The sequence below is a fragment of the Artemia sp. Qi Xiang Cuo genome, chromosome 1, assembly GCF_049724085.1.
Source record: "Artemia sp. Qi Xiang Cuo chromosome 1, ASM4972408v1, whole genome shotgun sequence".
Classification (NCBI taxonomy): domain Eukaryota; kingdom Metazoa; phylum Arthropoda; class Branchiopoda; order Anostraca; family Artemiidae; genus Artemia; species Artemia sp. Qi Xiang Cuo.
The window spans coordinates 40,990,288-41,011,849 of record NC_142794.1 but is presented as its reverse complement, the minus strand read 5'-3'; the positions used below and the strand labels follow the sequence as shown (position 1 = coordinate 41,011,849).

Below are 21,562 nucleotides of genomic sequence, written 5' to 3'. Positions count from 1 at the left end.
TGGGGATGATGGAGGGAGGGACCTAAACGACATCCTCACCCCCCCCCCCCCAAAAAAAAAATTATATGCACTTCACCTTCTAACGAATCACTCAATCCTTCCCTCGGTAAAAGTTTCAAGACGACTTTTCAAGCATAACGGCCGCAATTTCCCCGAAAATGTGCCTTCAGAGCAACATAAGTTCATTCCCTCGGGCAAGGAGTCCCAGTTCTGAAAATAGATCATATAAAACAAAGACCCAGAAATTCATTTTATATAAAAAAAAGGTGGACATATTACACCTTATTGAAATCACAGTCACAAAAGGATTCTCATTCTGTGTGTATGGAAGATCCAAAGGGATCCAGGTCGATCTAGGTCGTGATTAATGAGTCGACACGAGTTTGCAATTCCCGTGGCAGTGAGGGCGTGGCAGATTCTTGAAAACGGTTGATTACTTTTCGTACAAGATACTGGAATGAGCGAGTCGTCATTACCATAATTATAAAACAAAGCCAGGAAAAGTGAATAGTGTTATGCGAACAACAGTTCCGTATCGATATTGCTGCATTTTCTGAGACTAGGCTAACTGGAGTTGGGACTCCAAATAGTGAAAATTACTATTTTCTATATTCAGGACCAGAAACTGAGAAAGAAGTTGGTGTTGGAATAACAATAAGCAGTCGATCAAAAAAGTGCCTAGTGAATTGGGAACATGTAGGTGAAAGAATCCTCCGTGCTCACTTTGCTACTTAGCAAGCAAAGTTGACAATTATGGTTGTGTATGTGCCGACTAATAAAGCAACTGATCAAACTAAGGATTACTTATATCGTGCGTTATCCAATGTTGTACATTGTCTTGACGTTGTAACTCTGCGTGGGGTCTTTACTGCAAAAGTCGGAAATAACGGTTCTTCGCCCCAGCCATTCTTCGTAAGCACAGGGTTGGCGAAATAAACGACAATGGAATTGGTATAATTGACTTCTGCGCAACGCACGAGCTTATCGCAAGGGCAACGGTGTTTCCGCATAAAAATATTCATAAGTATATGTGGAACCTGCCTGATGGTACAACAAGAAATGAAATTGACAACATCCTAATCTCAAAACATAGACGATGGTGTCTTGAAGATGTGAGGGCTTTTCGCAATCCTAATTTCTATTCAGACTATCAGCTCGATGTTAGAAGTTAACCTGATAGTTGTCGTAAAGCCCCTCTTTTCAGTAAGAAGTTTCAATGTAAGAAAACTGAAATATTCACATCTGCGACAAGAGTACGATGCAACTCTGTCTAATAAGTTCTCCGTACTAAGTGAGCATCTTTCAGTTCATAGTCATTGGAAAAGCATCGTTAACACTCTCAAAAAGACCGCAAAAGAAATTATGGACTACAAAAGAAAAAAGAACGAATAATGGATATCTGCCAATACGCAATGCGCAAGAGAACACCGTGATAAACTGAAAGCTGAGCACAAGAATCTCCAGAAACAGATTAAAATCTGATAAACAAATGTACTTTGAATCTTTGGCCAAACAAGCTGATATAGCCGCTAAACGAGTTGGTAGCCACATCAGTTATGCAATGACAAAGCAACTAGATAGTATCATGGCAAAACCTTCAACCCAAGCGCAGATTAAAGAAGGTGCCATATTAACGAAAGCTTATGATATAGCAAGGCAGTGGAAAAAGAATTTCAGTGATGTGTTAAACCAACCTCCTCGAAATACTATGCTAAACATTTCTGATACTCCACTATTTGATTTAGAAATAGGTTCTGAAGCCCTCTCACTTATTGAAGTTAAAGAAGTCTCAAGACCTTGAAATATGGAAAATCTGGGGGGGTGGGATGGGTAGTGATGGTATACCATCTGAACTGTTTAAGTACAGTAGAGGGCCACTAGCCGATCTAATGACTGAACTGCTTTTACGCGTTTGAGAGGAAGAAAGTCCCACGCCAAAAGTCTAAGGCAACAATTTTTAAACAGTTTAAGAAAGACCGAAGAACTAAGTATGATAACTGGACAGGCTTTGCAATCTCGACAGACCGACCTTTCAATGTATCGACATAAATTCTACCCTGAATTGTTTTTTTTTTCTTTTAAACAAAGTTTTTCTAATGAAATTAAAGAACGAAGTTGAAACTTTAAATGCTTCCCATTCGCGGTTATGCAACTCATTTGCTCCCCATTCGCGGTTTATGCAACCCATTGTTGAAAAAACTGTTTCAAATAAACTGGCTCGTAATACTTCTTTATATTTGCAAAATTCTAAGAAAAACTAGCTATTTAAAACACAAAACCAACAACACACAACAGGAATAGAAACAGGAAAATTCTCTCAATATTATTTGACCGGCCATGAAACCAATAAATTTTACGACACAATTTTAAATCTCTAAAAAACTCAAAACTTAGTTTTTAAGTAAGGCGCCAGTTTTTCAAAATTCTATAAATATATGGAAATATCACGAGCCAGCTTGTTTGAAAGTTTTTTAAAGTATGTTGCATAAGCCGCGAAGCAGTAATTTTATTTTGTCCTAAGTTGCAACTTACGCTCTTTACTTTCATCAGAAAAATTTTTTCTTTAAATTAGTTTTCATACCCTTTTCATGTTTTAAAATTATTGACAATAAACTTTATAAAAAGAAACATTTTCCAACGTAGACAAAAAAGCTAAAGAGGTTAACACGAGTTTTTGTTAAAATAGAGAATTAAGTATAGGTTTAATCTCAAATCTCTCTTAAGCCCGGCCTTAAACAAATAAATAAAATCACGGGTTTTTTCACAGAAAGAATCTACGGGGTATTTAGCCTTAGCATCTTTGACAAGTCGCAAATAAAATTTAAAATGCGTAGACTTAAGAACTTAAAATACCTAGTTAATGTCATTTAGGAAAATTCTTGTTTTCATTATTTTTGCTTCTTTTATTTTAACATTTTAAGGGAACTGATAATTAGACATAAATCGGGGCTTGAAAGAGAATACGAATTTCTAAAAAATTATTCGAATTTCTTAAGATACGTAGACTTAAGAACTTAAAATACTTGGTTAATGTACTTTAGGAAAATTCGTGTTTTCATTATTTTTGCTTCTTTTATTTTAACATTTTAAGGGAACTGATAATTAGACATAAATCGGGGCTTGAAAGAGAATACGAATTTCTAAGAAATTATTCGAATTTCTTAAGATACGTAGACCTAAGAACTTAAAATACTTGGTTAATGTACTTTAGGAAAATTCGTGTTTTCATTATTTTTACTTCTTTTATTTTAACATTTTAAGGGAACTGATAATTAGACATAAATCGGGGCTTGAAAGAGAATACGAATTTCTAAAAAATTATTCGAATTTCTTAAGATACGTAGACTTAAGAACTTATAATACTTGGTTAATGTACTTTAGGAAAATTCGTGTTTTCATTATTTTTGCTTCTTTTATTTTAACATTTTAAGGGAACTGATAATTAGACATAAATCGGGGCTTGAAAGAGAATACGAATTTCTAAAAAATTATTCGAATTTCTTAAGATACGTAGACTTAAGAACTTAAAATACTTGGTTAATGTACTTTAGGAAAATTCTTGTTTTCATTATTTTTGCTTCTTTGATTGTAACATTTTAGTGAAACTGATAATTAGACATAAATCGGGGTTTGAAAGAGAATACGAATTTCTTAAAAAAATATTCTATCCAATATTCAACTCTATATAACCATGGCCACAAGGCATGGCTGTCAACATTAGACTAAAGCGTCTTGTCCATAACAGCCTGCTTTGTGCTATTTGCTGTTTCAAATGATGCGTTTATTACATCCTACAAAATTCAAGACAATAAACTAACCTAGACATCAAAGATTTATCATTGCTTCATGTGACTTTTTCAGGCTCTTTTCAACTACAAACCTACAAAAAGATTTAAATCATCCCTTGAACAGCTCTATGCTGTTCCACTATCTCGCAGAGCCTTTCTGTTCTGGAAATAACATCCAAATATCGCTTTTTGGGTGCCACATGGCACTGTAGGATAGCGTTATCAAGTCGAATTTATAAAGAGCTATTAGATATGAAAATTAGATTTTAAATGAGCCCTCAAGCAGCTCTCTATGATGTGCCAGTGCGCCACTAGCAACGAAGAAAAAAGCGCAAGCTTTTGAATGAAATTCTTGGAACAAGAAATGTGTTTGCAATTCGGGTCAAGTTATATTCGTAATTTATATTGGGTTTCGGAAATTCTAAGAAGACCACGGGTTCAATAAAACTTTTGATGTTTAGTCTTCTGGAAACGGAAATCAGAATACTAGGTTTATAATACCAGAAAAGCGGAACTCGGACAATTTTAATATAAAAAAACGTGTTTCTAAGAACCTTGAGGAACACTTATAAGCGGATTTCTGAAGTGCTTTAAGCAGATCCTTTCCAGACTTAATTCAGCCAAGCAAGTTCTTATCTTGTGTTTGTTTTAAACCATTGTATATGGACTTTGTATAATAAATGCATCGCTTATAGTAAAGAGACTCTTGTACCTCGTCCCACGAGAACCCATACCTCTGAACGATTAGGCTACACGCTTACCAGATGCCTACTAAAGTAAACCCATGACATCACAAAAAGGAATGGAGAAGGTTTACACCGACACCGTAATTGAGGAACTTCCGGCTCCTTGTAAAATTCTTATAATTCTTGTTTTCATGGAGGAATGGAGAAGGTTTACACCGACACCGTAATTGAGGAACTTGCGGCTCCTTTTAAAATTCTTATAATTCTTGTTTTCAAAATAACATTTTAGTATTAAGATCAAACGAAATAATGCCATTAGTAACAGAAACGAGTGTTCTCTCCATTTTACAATCAATTTCAGTAGGTTTTTGATCCTCATAAGAGCGTTATTTGAATATAATATAATCATAAGAGCATTATTAACGTTAATTTGAAAGTGACATGTGTAATATTTTTATATATATCTTGTTCTTTCCTAGTGTTATGAATATTTTTTTCCTTTTTTTGACAAATATAACCATACTCTTCAAAATACCCATTGTTTTCAGAAAAGCAAAAATGACACTCGTGCTTATAATAAAGTTTTCACGAGAAGTGGAGTATCTTCCATAGGCTTTCACGATCTACGGAGTCGAAGGCCTTCTCTAAGTCCACAAAGATCCTATAAATCTTCCAATGCCACTCTGTTTTCTTCAGTAAGAAGTCTAAGCGTGAATATAAGGTCCGCACATGAGCGACATTCAGGGAAGTAGTAAAAGCAGCACCAGCAGTATTAATTTTGGGTTTAGTATGTACATCTTGGCTTTTTGTCAGTTGAACATTCCTTTCATGATGCCCACGAAGTTTCACATTGACGCGGTTAGCCGCTCCAAAAATATTGCTGATGTGCTCTTTTGAACCCCTTTTGACGCCCTCCCTCCATTTTACAATCAATTTCAGTAGGTAAGTAGGTTTCTGATCCTCATTAAATAAAAAAAACAAGTTTTTTTAACTGAAAGTAAGGAGCGACATTAAAACTTAAAACGAACAGAAATTATTCCGTATATGAAAGGGGCTGTCCCCTCCTCAACGCCTCGCTCTTTACGCTAAAGTTTGACTCTGTCCAACTTTATTTTTTACAACAATAAAAAACCTTAGCGTAAGGAGCGAGGCGTTGGGGAGGGGACAGCCCCTTTCTTATACGGGATAATTTCTGTTTGTTTTAAGTTTTAATGTCGCTCCTTACTTTCAGTTAAAAAAACTTGTTTTTTTTATTTAATTTCTGATCGTTTTTTAGTTAATACAGCTTTTATTTTGGCTTACCGTCACTGAATAAGTAAAAAAAAAATTTGCATATTAATTTTACTTTTCTTGTGCTAAATGGTTTTCCAATAAACCAAAACCAATACTATACAGAAATACTAATACAGAAATTATTCCGTATATGAAAGGGGCTGTCCCCTCCTCAACGCCTCGCTCTTTACGCTAAATTTCTTTATTGTTTAAAAAATAGAGTTGTGAGAAAGTCAAACTTTAACGTAAAGAGCGAGAGGTTGAGGAAGCGACAGCCCCTTTCATATACGGAATAATTTCTGTTCGTTTTAAGTTTTAACGTCGGTCCTTACTTTCAGTTAAAAAAACTTGTTTTTTAATCTAATTTTTGAACGTTTTTGAATCAATACAGGTTTTAATTTGGCTCACCATACATGAATAATTAAAACAAAATTTCCATATTAATTTTACTTTTATTTGGTGAAATGGCTTTCTCGAAAGTTTTTTAATTTTATTTACGAACGTTTTTATTAGCAATAAATATACGTAACTTACGAATTAACTTACGTAACGAACTTATATATTCACACATTCTTAATACGTGTGTTAGGGAATTCGCCTCCTAGTCAATGCCTTGCTCTTTAAGCTAAATTTCAAATTTTGTTCTTTAAAAATGACCCTTAATCACAAAGGCCGTTAATTAGAATAAATAGCTCTTATGAAAGTAATGAAACATCTTTGGCTTAAAGAGTGTGGTATTGACTAGGGGGTGAACCCAATCATATACGTATTATTTTCTGTTCGTTTTGATTTGTGATATTGCTCTTTACTTTCAGTTGAAAAATTTTTTTTTTTTTATTTGATTTCTGGTCTTTTTTTAAAGAATACTGGGAAATCTGGCGCCCCCTTCATAGCAATGTCCCTTCCCCCATGAAAGTTCCTTCATGGAAAGATCCTCTCACATAAGCCCCAACCCACCCCCCTCCCCCACTACCAGAAAAAATCCCCCCTGAAAACGTCTTTATACTTCCCAATAACCAATACCATATGTTAACATTGGGTAAGGTTCATAACTTTCAGCCCTCTCCCGGATGACTTCGGGGAATTAAGTCATCCTTAAATACATAGTTATCATATTTTCGACCATGCTGAACAAAATGACTATCTCAAAATTTTGATCGGATGACTTTGGGAAAAAAAATGTGCGTTGGAGGGGGCCTAGTTGCCCTCCATTTTTTTGGTCACTTAAAAAGGGCACTAGAACTTTTGATTTCTGTTCCAATGAGCCCACCCACGATATTATAGAAGCACTGGGTAGATACGATCATCCCTGAAAAAAAAAAAAAAAAAAAAAAAAAACAAATAAACACGCATCCGTGATATTTCTTCTGGCAAAAATGGAAAGTTACAAATTTTTTTAGATATGAGCTTGAAACATCTACAGTAGGGTTCTCTGATACGCTGAATATGACGTTGTAATTTTCATTCAGGTTCTTTCTTCTAGGGCGTGTTTCTCCCTTTTTTTCGAAAATCAGCCAAATTTTCTCAGGCGCGTAACTTTTGATGGGCATCACTAAACTTGACGAAACTCATATATTTGAATTTGGAATTAAAATCTGATTCTTTTTATGTATCTATTGGTATCAAAAAACCGTTTTATAGAGTTTTGGTTACCATTGAGCCGGGTCGCTCCTTACTTACAGTTTGTTATTATGAACTGTTTGATAAGAGCGTACACACTTCGGTTTATTTTCTATGCCTGTGTTGTCCCATTGCCTCATTGGCTATTCTTTTTTTCAAATTTTAAGACAGGAAAAATTGCATTTCAGTTAATTAAATTTTACCTTTGTTTGAACGTAAAATTAATTCATGAATTCTCTCCTAGAAGTAAGTGAGGAAAATAACGATTCATAATGCGAAAGATGTAAACAATTACTTCTAAATCAACTGCAATCTCCGTTTGTGTTTCCAGATCACTTAACATCGTTTTCAATTTCTCTTCGGAATCAATAAGGATCACTTCAGTGGATTCAATTGGCTTTGGTTCAATTGGTAATTTCTCAGTGATAAAACATTCCAAAGGTTTAAATTTCTCTATTTCAAACTCATAAGGGTGGCAATATCTATAAAGACAAATGGAGAAATTATTTATGACTACAATGTCATATGCAGTGCAAAAAAATCACTAGATTTTAGCGATTTTTGCACTGCTTTAGTGATTGTTTTTGTTTAGATAATATAGTCACTATAAATAGTGACAAATCACTAGGAGTGGCTATCCAGGCTATAACACAGGGTGAATAAAAAAATAAGGGCTATGCTTCAAACATAACATTTGCATTTTTTTTATATCTTGGAATGGTATAAACAGCATGTATCGCTAAGAATCTGCTTTTATATCTTTCTAGATTTTTAATGTCAAACAACTTGATAAGCTTTGGACTTTTTATGTTCCAAAGAATGTTTAATAATAAGAAGAAATAAAACTTGGCAAAATCATTTCCCCCTCCACATATGAATTTTTTTTAAAGCCAATTTTCATTTTAAATTAGGCTCAAGCACACTTTCAATCCACAACTTTCTCAAATACATACATTAAAAGCATTATTAACATAAGAAACATTATCAGATTATTAACATAAAACATACATTATCAAATACACACATTCAGAAACATTAAAAAAATCTGGTTTTTTTTCCGGAATATTAATACACAAGCATTATTCCAACAACTTGTGTTGTTTTTGAATTTTTTCTGTTAGATATTGTCTTGATTTAACCAACTTTGCTTCTGAGTGGGACAAATATGTGTTTACCGTTACTTTATCCCTCATTGTTTGTTGTTTTTGAATTTTTCCTGTTAGATATTGTCTTGATTTAACCAACTTTGTTTCTGAGTGGGACAAATATGTGTTTACCGTTATTTTATCCCTCATTGTTTTTTGTTTTTGAATTTTTCCTGTTAGATTTTGTCTTGATTTAACCAACTTTGTTTCTGAGTGGGACAAATATGTGTTTACCGTTACTTTAGCCCTCATTGTTTTTTGTTTTTGAATTTTTTCTGTTAGATGTTGTCTTGATTTAACCAACTTTGTTTCTGAGTGGGACAAATATATGTTTACCGTTACTTTATCCCCCATTGTTTGTTGTTTTTGAATTTTTCCTGTTATATGTTGTCTTGATTTAACCAACTTTGTTTCTGAGTGGGACAAATATGTGTTTACCGTTATTTTATCCCTCATTGTTTTTTGTTTTTGAATTTTTCCTGTTAGATGTTGTCTTGATTTAACCAACTTTGTTTCTGAGTGGGACAAATATGTGTTTACCGTTACTTTATCCCTCATTGTTTTTTGTTTTTGAATTTTTTCTGTTAGATGTTGTCTTGATTTAACCAACTTTGTTTCTGAGTGGGACAAATATATGTTTACCGTTACTTTATCCCCCATTGTTTGTTGTTTTTGAATTTTTCCTGTTATATGTTGTCTTGATTTAACCAACTTTGTTTCTGAGTGGGACAAATATGTGTTTACCGTTATTTTATCCCTCATTGTTTTTTGTTTTTGAATTTTTCCTGTTAGATTTTGTCTTGATTTAACCAACTTTGTTTCTGAGTGGGACAAATATGTGTTTACCGTTATTTTATCCCTCATTGTTATTTGTTTTTGAAATTTTCCTGTTAGATGTTGTCTTGATTTAACCAACTTTGCTTCTGAGAGGGACAAATATGTCCTTACCGTTACTTTATCCCTCATTATTTTTTGTTAACATAAACTGTCTTTGCAATACTTTGTCATGTTTAAGAAAAATTCCCTGATGTAATGGTCCCTAGACGAAAGTTCTACAAATCGGACATTTTGATTCTTTTTTCCATCCATTCTGACATATAACGTTGGTGTGCTAATCATAGTGAAGTCATTTTAATTAGCAACACACTTTCATGGGACAAATTGGCAAAATGGGAACTATTCACTGGATTACTATTCACTTATCATAATGAAGTCATTTTAATTAGCAACACACTTTCATGGGACAAATTGGCAAGATGGGAACTATTCACTGGATTACTATTCACTTATCATAGTGAAGTCATTTTAATTAGCAACACACTTTCATGGGACAAATTGGCAAAATGGGAACTATTCACTGGATTACTATTCACTTATCATAGTGAAGTCATTTTAATTAGCAACACACTTTCATGGGACAAATTGGCAAAATGGGAACTATTCACTGGATTACTGTTTGTTTTATCCCTATTGAGACATACACTGATTCGTCTTATTACACAGAATCAATGGATGAATTATTATATATGCAAAACTAATATACAGTTGACATGATGAGTAAAAAAAGCATCTTTGAGGCTCAAAGTTTTTTTTTCAAAATCTACAAATTATTTAAGGCAGAAATACAAGCACAGAAAAACAGAGGAGGTTTGATTTACAAATAGAGGCCAATGACAACACATAAAAAGACAAAAAATAAAAATATATTCTGAGATTCTTATTTTCGAATCACAAATTGAAATAAGTGGCAGTATATATAAAGAGAAAAAAAAAATACCGTAATGAGAGGTGGTGATTCACAAACACAAATTGAATAGATTATAGTTCAGAGAAGTCATTTAAGCTATCTCAAGGAATATGACACGCTAGATGGAACCTGAGTATTGGCCACCTAACATGACTCACAAAATTCAAAAACACTTCCATAGCACCGCACAGTTATATCCAAGGTGAATATATTGTGCCGAAATGCTCAATTGAAAGCATTAAAATCAGATCTAATCACAAACTGGCAATGTTGTGTCTTTTAGGAATCAGCTCAACTTTCAACCTAGAATATTCAATACCATCCAAGTAGAATGTAGGGTTACAAAGTCCCTATCATATAAGCACGTTGAAAACCGGTAAACATATAAATATACTGAGAATAAGCACTTTGTGGATACATTCTTTAGACCCCATAGCCTCCTTCCCCCTTTAATAGGAAAGAATATAAAAAATATATGTTATTATTGAACCGTTATAAGTTTATGTATGTTTTCTTTTAATTTATTGATGAATTCCTATTACTTTTTAAAAAGTACAAGTTGTAGCTAAAAGATACTGAGGTTCTTACGAACAAGTATTTTATTGAATTCTGTCGAATGCATTTATCATGGTAAGTTTGCTATGTTTTTATTTCTGAATCGATGACTTTAGGCCTTTCAATGATTAAATTTAAACTAGAAATAAATAAGTTTTAGCTGATTAAATGACATAGCTTTATTACAAGCTTATCGCGAACAATTTGTCTAAAATCATTTTTTTTTTTTCTCTGAACTGTAAGATTAACAAAAGGACCCCTAGATTAACAATAGAGCTATTTTGTTATAAATGGCACACGGAAATTCCCTACAAATTTACTAGCAACAGTGAAAATTGATTACCACGTCTTTCTTACACAAAGCAAGGTATCATATTATTTCCTTAAAAATGACACGCAACTATGGATAACTAACAACATTAAACTAACAATTTCACTTAAAAAACTGTTCAGCTAAAAACACTTAAAATATAATTTATTTTCCTTTACTTTTCCACTAATTTCATCAAATTCAATCTTTATTTTACGATTCATTTGATAAAGATTTAAAGAAATGTTTAGTAATCCAAGGATGGTTAATATTAAGTAACACTTCCCAAAGTTTGAAAATACCACTTAAATACGTAGTTCAATAGGCTGCTACACTGACATTTGAGGCAGCACAATTTATATTTCACTTCCTCTTTAAAAGAGTCTACAGTAACTGTTTATTCCCAACTCTAAACACTTGAGTTCCCCAGCCCTTATATATCTTTGTCATTCCAATTTATTTCCAAAATTCAAAATTCCGTTTAGGATAACGATTTTTACAAGCAGTATCAACGATGGTTATTTCCGATAGAACATAGAAGTCTTATCATATTAAAGACCTTCTGGTTCTCACGCCAAAATTACCCAGAGAAAGATAAACGATAACTTGAATGCATTCCTGGCCTAAAGAGCTTTAATATAAAAGGTACTTTCCTTGTCAAAAAAATAGAAAATACTCGAATATTTACTGGAAGGAAACTTTACTACTCGATGCAAAGTAAGCTCTTCTATACAGATTCAAATTTTCATGAAAGGATAATAATAATAAAAAATAATCAATACTTGGCCTCTGTTTAAATTGGAAAGGGAGACATAATGGATTCAAGATACAAGAGGAAAAAGAAAACGAGATTGAAATACAAACTTGAGACCTAACAGATAAATCAATCCTTGTTCAAACAATACTTGGAAGCATGGGCTACAAAGGGATTGCAATTATAATTCTTATACTGAGACCAAGTTCCTACTTTCATTAAAACAACAGGAATTCTTGTTTTTATATCGCGCCCAACAACGAACAAAGCTATCGCACATTTTTCATGACTTTACAGGAGAAAAAAAGAAGTTTTTAAACAGGGTTGCCACCGGTAAAAAAAATCACTAGATTCTACCGATTTTCTCGTTGATTTAGTGATTTTCTTCAATAATTTGGTGATTTATTCGCAAATTTAGTGATATTTTGTCTTTAGGCAATACAAAAATCACTAGAAATAGTGATAAATCACTAGGGCTGGCAACTCTGGTTTTAAAGCTATTCACGGGAAGAGATTAGAAAATGAGACATTGAGATTTGAGAAAACAAGGGAAATTCAGATTTAAATATTAACTTGAAACTTTATAGATAAATAGATCTTGTTCAAGCAATACATGAAAGCACGTGCTTGTAAAGAATATAAATTACAACTTTTGCATGGAAGTGTGATTCTTATAAAAAATCATAATTGTTATATGGGGAAAAGATTCCTACTTTTATCCAAACCACAGCAAATTTTGTCTTCCTATAGCACCCAAAAAACAAATGAATTAATCACAGATTTTTGATAGCTTTACAACCAAACAAAAAAAGAAGAAGGGGTTTAAAATTTTTCAGCGTGAACGGCTTTTAATAGGTCGTAATAATAAATAATTGGTGAAAATTCAAACACGTATTTCAATTTTTTTATTGCCATTATATTCTACTAAGTCTAGTTAGCAGAATACTGTGATTTCATTTTGGCACAAAGTAAATACAACTATGGGAGGTATTCTCTGAGCCAGAAATGCATAATAGGTATATATATATATATATATATATATATATATATATATATATATATATATATATATATATATATATATATATATATATATATATGTATACAAAGGGATTAAAATATTGAGTCCGGCCACAAAAAAACCTGCATAAATTTTCCCGAGACAAGTCTATTTGATATGAATTTTTGTTAATATTGGTCTTTATTTAAAATGAATTTTTCTCTCTTTTCCCTAAAATTAGCACATTACGAAACAATACAAAAAATAATCGTTCATCAATTACAATCTAATTGACTACAATGCATCCCTAAGAAAAGATGTAATAAAAAGCTTTCCCACATGAAAGAAAAAACAAGCCTTTAGACAAAATTGTCATGGATAACATTACACACTGAATTCTAATCATAATAACAATAATAAAAGCTAAACCCTACGGATTCTTCTCATGTTACCACTGAGATACTCCGCGAACACACAAGATGCCACCGTAAGAAATACGCCCAATTCCTTTAAAACTTGACTATTCAAAGGAATGTGAAGTAGCTTCAGATTGTTTCTTACCTTCGAATTCCAGGGGAAGATCGAAAATTTTAATAAAATGTACAAATGTTTTTTTTAACTCTTTTTCTTTTTTTTAACACTGATAGACTCACCTGAGCTTCAACTATTGTAGTGAATGAATTTATTTTATTCTATTCCAAGTGTCTGTATGCATTGAAAAGAAAAACTCCAGTTTCCAGTTATTTACCAATATAAAACTTCATTAAATAAATTGCAGCAAACGCCAAACATTGTAATGAATTACCCCAAATAAACTACTTTCCCAACATTTCCTGTTATGTGTGTCTTGTTTATTTCATTTTGTTGAAAAAAGCGAGTGAATTTTAATGAACAAAGCCATTACTCTTTTTGTAATAACAGATAACTTTAGCAAGGTTTACTCTGTTTGAGCAAAATTAATTTCACCTGTTAGCAACAATAACAGGATAGATTCAGGGGTCATTTTCCTCCACGAAGAAATGTTGCGAGCATAATGTTACATATTTTCTATAGATGCCAGTCAGAAAAATCCATATTCGTGTTCTTAATGCTAGAAGATTGTCAAAACAAACACAGTTTGTTTAAAAAAAACGCTTAACCTTTGCTGCAATTGATTATCACTAGTTTGTCACATTTGTATGTGACAAAAAAAATGTGACACAACTGTCACATGTGACACATGTCAAATGTGACAACTGTCAAATGTGACACAACAATGTAACAAAAAAATGCTTAACCTTTGCTGCAATTGACTATAACTAGTTTGTCACATTTTTAATTCTATAATTCTATCTTGAAGTTTATACGAGAACGCCTTCTATAAAACCTTATATGCCCCCAGGGCATAACCTAAAACCCTTGCCCTGAGGGCTGTGGCGAAGTATCCTCCTCAAAAACATATTTGCTATGTGTAAATCAACTACGCTGAACAAAATGGCTATCTCTAAATTTTTAATGGTTGTGTTTGCGGGAATGAGGGGCATGGGGGGGGGGGCTAGTTGCCCTCCAATTACTTTCGACAATTAAAAGGGCACAAGCCCTTTGATTTTCCAATCGAATGAACTGTTTTTGAAGTTTCTAAAACAATGCCTTCTATAAAAACATTATTGGCCCTCTGGGCATAACTTAAAACCCTTGCCCTGAGGGTTGTGGGGGAGTGTCCTCCTCAAAAACATATTTTCTATCTGGAAATCAACTACACTGAACAAAACGGTTATCTCAAAATTTTGATTGGATGTATCTGGGGGGGAGGATGGGCGTAGGGGGGACTAGTTGCCCTCCAATTACTTTCGACTATTAAAAAGGGCACTAGCCCTTTGAATTTCCAATTGAATTAGCCTTTTTTGAAGTTTCTACGACAACGCCTTCTATAAAAACCTTATATGCCCCCAGGGCATAACTTAAAACCCATGCCCTGAGGGTTGTGGGGGGATGTCCTTCTCAAAAACATATTTTCTATCTGGAAATCAACTAGCCTACGCTAAACGAAATGGCTATCTCAAAATTTTGATTGGATGTGTTTGGGTGAATGATGGACGTGGGGGGGGGGGGGCTAGTTGCCCTCCAATCACTTTTGACTATTAAAAAGGGCGCTAGCTCTTTAAATTTACAATCAAATGAGCCCCTTTTGAAGGTTCTATGCGCACGCCTTCTATAAAAACTTTATATACCCCAGGTTATAAATAATAACCCTTGCCCTGAGGGCTGCTGGGAAATTTCCTCCTCAATAACACATTTTCTATCTGGAAATAATCTATGGTGAACAAAATGGCTATCTCCAAATTTTGATTGGATGTGTTTAGGGGAATGATGGACGGAGGGAAGAGCTAGTTCCCCTCCAATCACTTTCGACTATTAAGAAGGGAACCCTTTGAATTTCTAATCCAATGAGCCTGTTTTGAAGTTTCTACGACAACGCCTTCTTAGAAAAAACCTTATATGCCCCCAGGGCATAACTTAAAACCCTTGCCCTGAGGGTTGTAGGGGAGTGTCCTCCTAAAAACCACATTTTCTGTCTGGAAATCACCTAGGCTACGCTGAACAAAATGGCTATCTCAAAATTCTGATTGGATATATTTGGGGGAATGATGTGCGTGGGGGGCTAGTTGCCCTCCAATCACTTTCAACTATTAAAAAGGGCGCTAGCCCTTTGAATTCCAAATCGAATGAGCCTGTTTTGAAGTTTCTACGACAACCCCTTCGATAAAAACCATATCTGCCCCCAGGGCTTAATTTAAAACCTTTACCATGAGGGCAGTGGGGGAGTGTCCTCCTCAAAAATATTTTCTCTCTGAAAATTAACAACGCTGAACAAAATGGCTATCTCAAAATTTTGATTGGATGTGTTTGGGGGAATGATGGGCCTGGGGAGGGCTAGTTGCCCTCCATTCACTTTCGACTATTAAAAAGGGAACTATCCATGTTTTGAAGTTTTGAGCCTGTTTTGAAGTGTCTACGACAACACCTTCTATAAAAACCTTATATGCCCCCAGGGCATAACTTAAAACCCTTGCCTTAAGGGTTGTGGGGGAGTGTCCTCCTCAAAAACACATTTTCTCACTGAAAATCAACTACGCTGAACAAAATGGCTATCTCGCAATTTTGATGGGATGTGTTTGGGTTAATGATGGGCGTGGGGAGGGGGGGGGGTCTAGGGGGCCTCCAATCACAGTCGACGATTAAAAAGGGCAGTAGCCCTTTGAATTTTCAATTGAATGAGCCTGTTTTGAAGTTTATATGACAAAATCGTCTATATAAAGATAATATGCCCCCAGGGCATAACTTGAAACCCTCATCCTGAGTGTCGTGGTGGAACGTCCTCCTCAAAAAGATACTTTCCATCTGGAAATCAGCTACGTTGACAAAATACCTATCTCAAATTTTTGATTGGCTGGGGTTGGGGTATTAAGGGGCGTGTGGGGGCTAGTTGCCCTACTTTAACTTTCGGCTATTAAGAAGGGCCCTATCCCTTTGAATTTATACTCGAATGAGCCTGTTTTGATGTTTCTACGACAACGCTTTCTACAAAAACCTTATATGCCCCCAGGGCATAACTTAAAACCCTTGCCCCGAGGGTTGTGGGGGAGTGTCCTCCTCAAAAATATATTTTCTATCTGGAAATCAGCTACGCTGACAAAATGCCTATCTAAAAATTTTCATTGGATGTGTTTGGGGGAATGATGGGCGTGGGGGGAGGGAGGGTTAGTTGTCCTCCAATCACTTTCGACTATTAAAAAGGACACTAGCCCTTTTAATTTCCAATCGAATGAGCCTGTTTTCATGTTTCTCCGACGAAACTTTCAATAAAAACCTTATATGCCCCCAGGGCATAATTTAAAAACCTTCCCCCGAGGGTTGTGGGGGGAGTGTCATCCTCAAAAACACATTTTCTATCTGGAAATCAACTATGCTGAACAAAATGACGATCTCAGAATTTTGATTGGATGTGTGGGGGGGCATGATGGGCATGGGGGGGGGGGGCTAGGTGCCCTCAAATTACTTTCGACTATTAAAAAGGGCACTAGCCCTTTGAATTTCCAATCGAATGAGCCTTTTTTGAAGCTTCTACGACAACGCCTTCAATAAAAACCTTATATGCCCCCAGGGCATAACTTAAAACCCTTGCCCTGAGGGTTGTGGGGGAGTGTCCTCCTCAAAAACATATTTTCTATTCGGAAATCAACTACGCTTAACAAAATGGCTATCTCACAATTATGATTGGATGTGTTTGGGGGGATGATGGGCGGGGGAGGGGGGGGGGCTAGTTGCCCTCCAATTACTTTCGACTATTAAAAAGGGCACTAGCCCTTTGAATTTCCAATTGAATGAGCCTGTTTTGAAGTTTATACGACAACGCCCTCTATAAAAGCCTTATATACCCCAATGGCATAACTTAAAACCCTTGCCCTGAGGGTTGTGGGGGAGTGTCCTCCTCAAAAACACATTTTCTATCTGGAAATCAACTACGCTGAACAAAATGGCTATATCACAATTATGATTGAATGTGTTTGGGGAATGACGGGCGGGGGGGGGGGGGGGCTAGTTGCCCTCCAATTACTTTCGACTATTAAAAAGGGCACTAGAACTCTCGATTTCCAATCGAATGAACCCCTTTTGAAGTCTCTACGACGACTACTTCTGTATGAAGGGCACAACTTAAAACCCTTGCCCCGAGGGTTGTGGGGGAGTGTCCTCCTTAAAAAGATATGTTTTATCTGGAAATCAACTACGCTGAACAAAATGGCTATCTCATAATTTTGATTGGATGTGTTTGGGGGGAATGGTGGGCGTGGGGGGGGGGGGCTAGTTGCCCTCCAATCACTTTCAACTATTAAAAAGGGCACTCGTTACTCCAATTTCAAATCGAATGAGCCCTTTTCGAAGTTTCTACGACAACTCGATGTGGAGAAGGAGAAGAAAAAAAAGGGCTCGTACGGAGAAGAAAAAAAAACACATTGTGCCCACGTCGTTCTTTACTTACAGCTTAACTTATCATGAGCATCAGCAGCATAATTATTGAACAAAACTGGAGAAGTCAAAGCTCCTTTACAACTTTGAAAGACAGCTTGCTCTCTAACTAAACCTCGTTGGTACCCAAACTGGCAAGGAGGGGCGGAACAAGTTTCTTCAATGTCTCTTAACTCAAATGACTCAAAGAGCTTCAACATAATGCACGAGACGGTAGTGGGGCGATAAGTCCACATAATAGCGTCTTTTTTACCTTTTTAAGGATGGGGGTTATTTAACCAATACAGAATTGCATAGGGACCACACCGCGGTCCAGGGTCACTTGAGCCTATAGTGTTAACGATACTCAATTAAAGAATCGGTAAATTGCAGGTACCATGCTGAAATAGAATCAACACCAGAAGATTTTTTCATTAGTTTCGGAATAAGTTTGTGACCCAAACAGGAAAAATTTCGTCTTATTTGAAAGGGCAAGATCTAGCTGCTTTCAAAAATACTCCTATGTTCTTTGTTGGGTGCACTGAACTCGCTCCTAAAAGAGTCAATCCGTTTTTTTTCTCAAACACACTGATACTCGGGACTTTGGCAGGCTTACTACTCTTCCCGATATTGGAGCCCGATCTTTAGCATTACAGATCACATTTTTCTGAATGTGAATTCAGAACGATATCAACCTTGCTCATCTCAGACAGAACAACAAATTTTGTTTTTACACGAATTAAAATATTTCCGTATGACTGACACTTATAGTATTAAGTGGGTAGAAACAAAACTCTTGAACAGGGAATCATTCGAAACAGATCATCAATGGGGACTTCATTGCTCGTGATAAATCATCTTTCCTTTCGAACTTCAGTAGGATAGATCTGGTAGAGTAGATTCGCTTTACTTCACCACGATGGGGGACGAGTCACTTGACGTTATCAGAAACCAGACCGTTTGGATTACGTTTACTGATTCGAAAGTGAGAGCGATCTTAACCTTGGTGCTAATGGTGCTATCACAGATACAAAGCTTTTTCTCGATTGCGTCGGCGTCAGACAAAGATGCAGTGATAACTCTACAGTCACTTCGGTTACGCTTTAACTCGACAATTTTTTAGCTGGCATCCCTACACAATATTTTTAGGAAGTCTTCTCGTAATTCCGGTTTGGTTAAGTTACTTGGTATATTTTTCCCTATCAAAACAGAGGAAGGCTCAGGGATCCGTTGAGCAGGGATTTCAGTGCAGGGGTATGGTCAATTTTCGAGAAGCTTTGTTTCCAATTCGTCCAATTCGTCACATACTTATTTAACCTTGCGCCTAACAATCGCTGTATCAAGTGCATAAACCGCATGATATTATGTTCGGTGGTCTTTGAGTAAGAGCTATAGGAAAATTTGTTGTCCTAATTGTGGTCAACCGTCCATACCTCCTATGAAGTAAAAACACTTTTCAAAAGGCGGTAAGTGGACATAAATCTATAAGAGTAATCTTTCTTACTCTCTAACTCGCTTTGAAAGTAAAAGAGACAGGCCCTTTGAATTCCAGGTCCAGCAATGCTTAAAATGCAACTAATTTTACTTAAAATAAGATTTAGCTATTGAAAACAACTTTAATACAGATAGTTTAGCTTCATAGATTTGTATTACAGAAAAAAATACAATACAAAAAAAACATGGGCCCCCATAAAATTTATCACATGGACTCTATGTGATAAGTTTCTGGCAAGGTCCTCAGTAATCATCCATCATATGTAAAGAAGAGAAAAATTATCAACACCCAGATTCAACATCTAAGCTGAGTAAATTGACAGATATTTTCATTAGAATTTAAAGCAAATACTTCAATAGAAAAGTATCTTCAAACTGCCAGTGCATATTATGCTCATGTTAGAACGTTTTTCTGGATAATAATAGGCAATTATTATGGTGGGTTCCCATCATGTAACCCACCACGCATTTAATAAGAATCGGGGCAGCAATGCTACAATAGAGAAGACAACATTGTAATAGAGAGGTGGTGAAAATCCTGAAATCCAGAAGCGGGCCTCAGCCTTACACTGTGTTTGCCTGGAAAGAAACCTTGGCTGGTGGCTTGGAATAAAAATTGCAAAGAGCTCAACATAACACACTGTCTTTGGCCTAATATAAACACAAAATCATTGTCACCATGATCATCATGACAATCATTGTCACAAAATCATCATGGTTTAGACCTAACAGACATCAGGTTCCAAAGCCTGTAAATGGCTACGAAAAAATAGTGTAGTATTCACACTGTACTGATGGAATATACAATATGAGAATAGCAACAATAATGGATATATTTGCATTTTTAACTGCACAAATTATTTCTAATATTACGTTCCAACACTAGAAAAAGAACAGCTAAAAACAAAAAATTGATAATTAATTTAGTTTCTAATTACTGATAATTAAAAATGATTATGACGAATTTAAGTTAAAAAATTTATCAAAGTATTATTTTTTTTTATTATTAAATTTTTCTATCGAAATTGACAAAAATGATTAAAATTGGCTTCTAAGTTATATCCAATGTCAGTATTTAGGAAAAAATTCAAATCAGACTAGGACAGGAACCTAGTAGAACCAGTCTGCGAAACACTTTACTTAACTTTGAAAATTATTAATGCTAACAAGCTGCATAGCTGTCAGCTGTCATTTCCCTCCCAGTTTTATATTCATGCGGACCATTATTACCGTCACATAGCATGTTGATGATCCAGTTTTGTCTACCCTTGATTTAAAAAAGCGATCAATAGAGAAAAACTGTAACCTGGCCCACAGAACTGATAGACTATTTGAATTACCTTTACTGTATACCTATCTACCTTAGTTCTGCCCTAGGATGGATGATAGACTATCTATCAACAACTGAAATAACATCATTTTTAATTACAATTCTGGAAAAAGTTATTCCAGCTTTGCCTCTCATAGAGACTATCTGTCTTAGCTTTACTCTAATTAGCCATGGCTCTCAAGTTAGCAGTCACTTCCACCAAGTAGATTTTAATTCATTTTGACATACTTCTTTAAATAATACCTACTTTTGTATTTTTATAAGCTATTTACATTTATCTTCTCTTGTTGTGCTCAGCTTTTCCTTAGTGTCGCTGTAAGACGGATTTCCAGAAATAAAAAAAATTAGTCAATAAAATATATTGCAGATTCCACTGTGATTCCAAATCCGAAATTCTTAGTACAAATATCTTAGTTTTCCATGAATGTTCTTAAAGGCAGAATGACTGTTTTACTTCTGATTATTGCGTAAATGTGATTATGTGATTACTTGTGTAAATTGCGATTAGCTATACTTTAAAATAAAATAGCAATCAAAGGTATAACAAAAATGGCCATAAAATACGTACTGGCCGCCGTTTTCATCAGGGTCGTAGAGAATTGCCAAAGGTCGAAGTGAATTGGGTTTATCTGTGATTTTTGGTACAAATGGTTCATTTTTGTTATTGACCTTGAAGTTTATCTGGGGTCGTGCAACTAATTTTGCAGTTGTCAATCGGAAGGGGCTTCCAACTTTCTGCAAAGAAAGAAAACAAACTTTGTAACTAAATTATATTGTTATAAAGTAGAATATCTTAAATTTTGTTGATGTAACAAAACTAGAAAAAACGTAAATATGTCACGCAACTATTTCAATGCTTCGAAGAAAGTCCTTTC

General features: G+C 35.0%; 2 protein-coding genes across 2 annotated transcripts in view; both read right to left on the bottom strand.

Annotated features, from left to right (window-relative positions):
• The window catches only part of LOC148956313 (G patch domain-containing protein 3-like), a 273,613-nt gene that overhangs the window by 115,912 nt on the left and 136,139 nt on the right, over positions 1–21,562 (bottom strand). The gene's annotated exons all lie outside the window — the stretch shown is intronic.
• The window catches only part of LOC148956314 (exosome complex component 10 homolog), a 59,202-nt gene continuing 37,722 nt past the window's right edge, over positions 83–21,562 (bottom strand). Inside the window, exons 5-7 of the mRNA XM_089094911.1 lie at positions 21,256–21,422; positions 7,662–7,848; positions 83–210 (exon numbers count right to left, since the gene is read on the bottom strand). Of these exons, the coding sequence (XP_088951037.1) occupies positions 88–210; positions 7,662–7,848; positions 21,256–21,422 (477 nt within the window). The 3' untranslated portion in view covers positions 83–87. The remainder of the gene's footprint in view (positions 211–7,661; positions 7,849–21,255; positions 21,423–21,562) is intronic.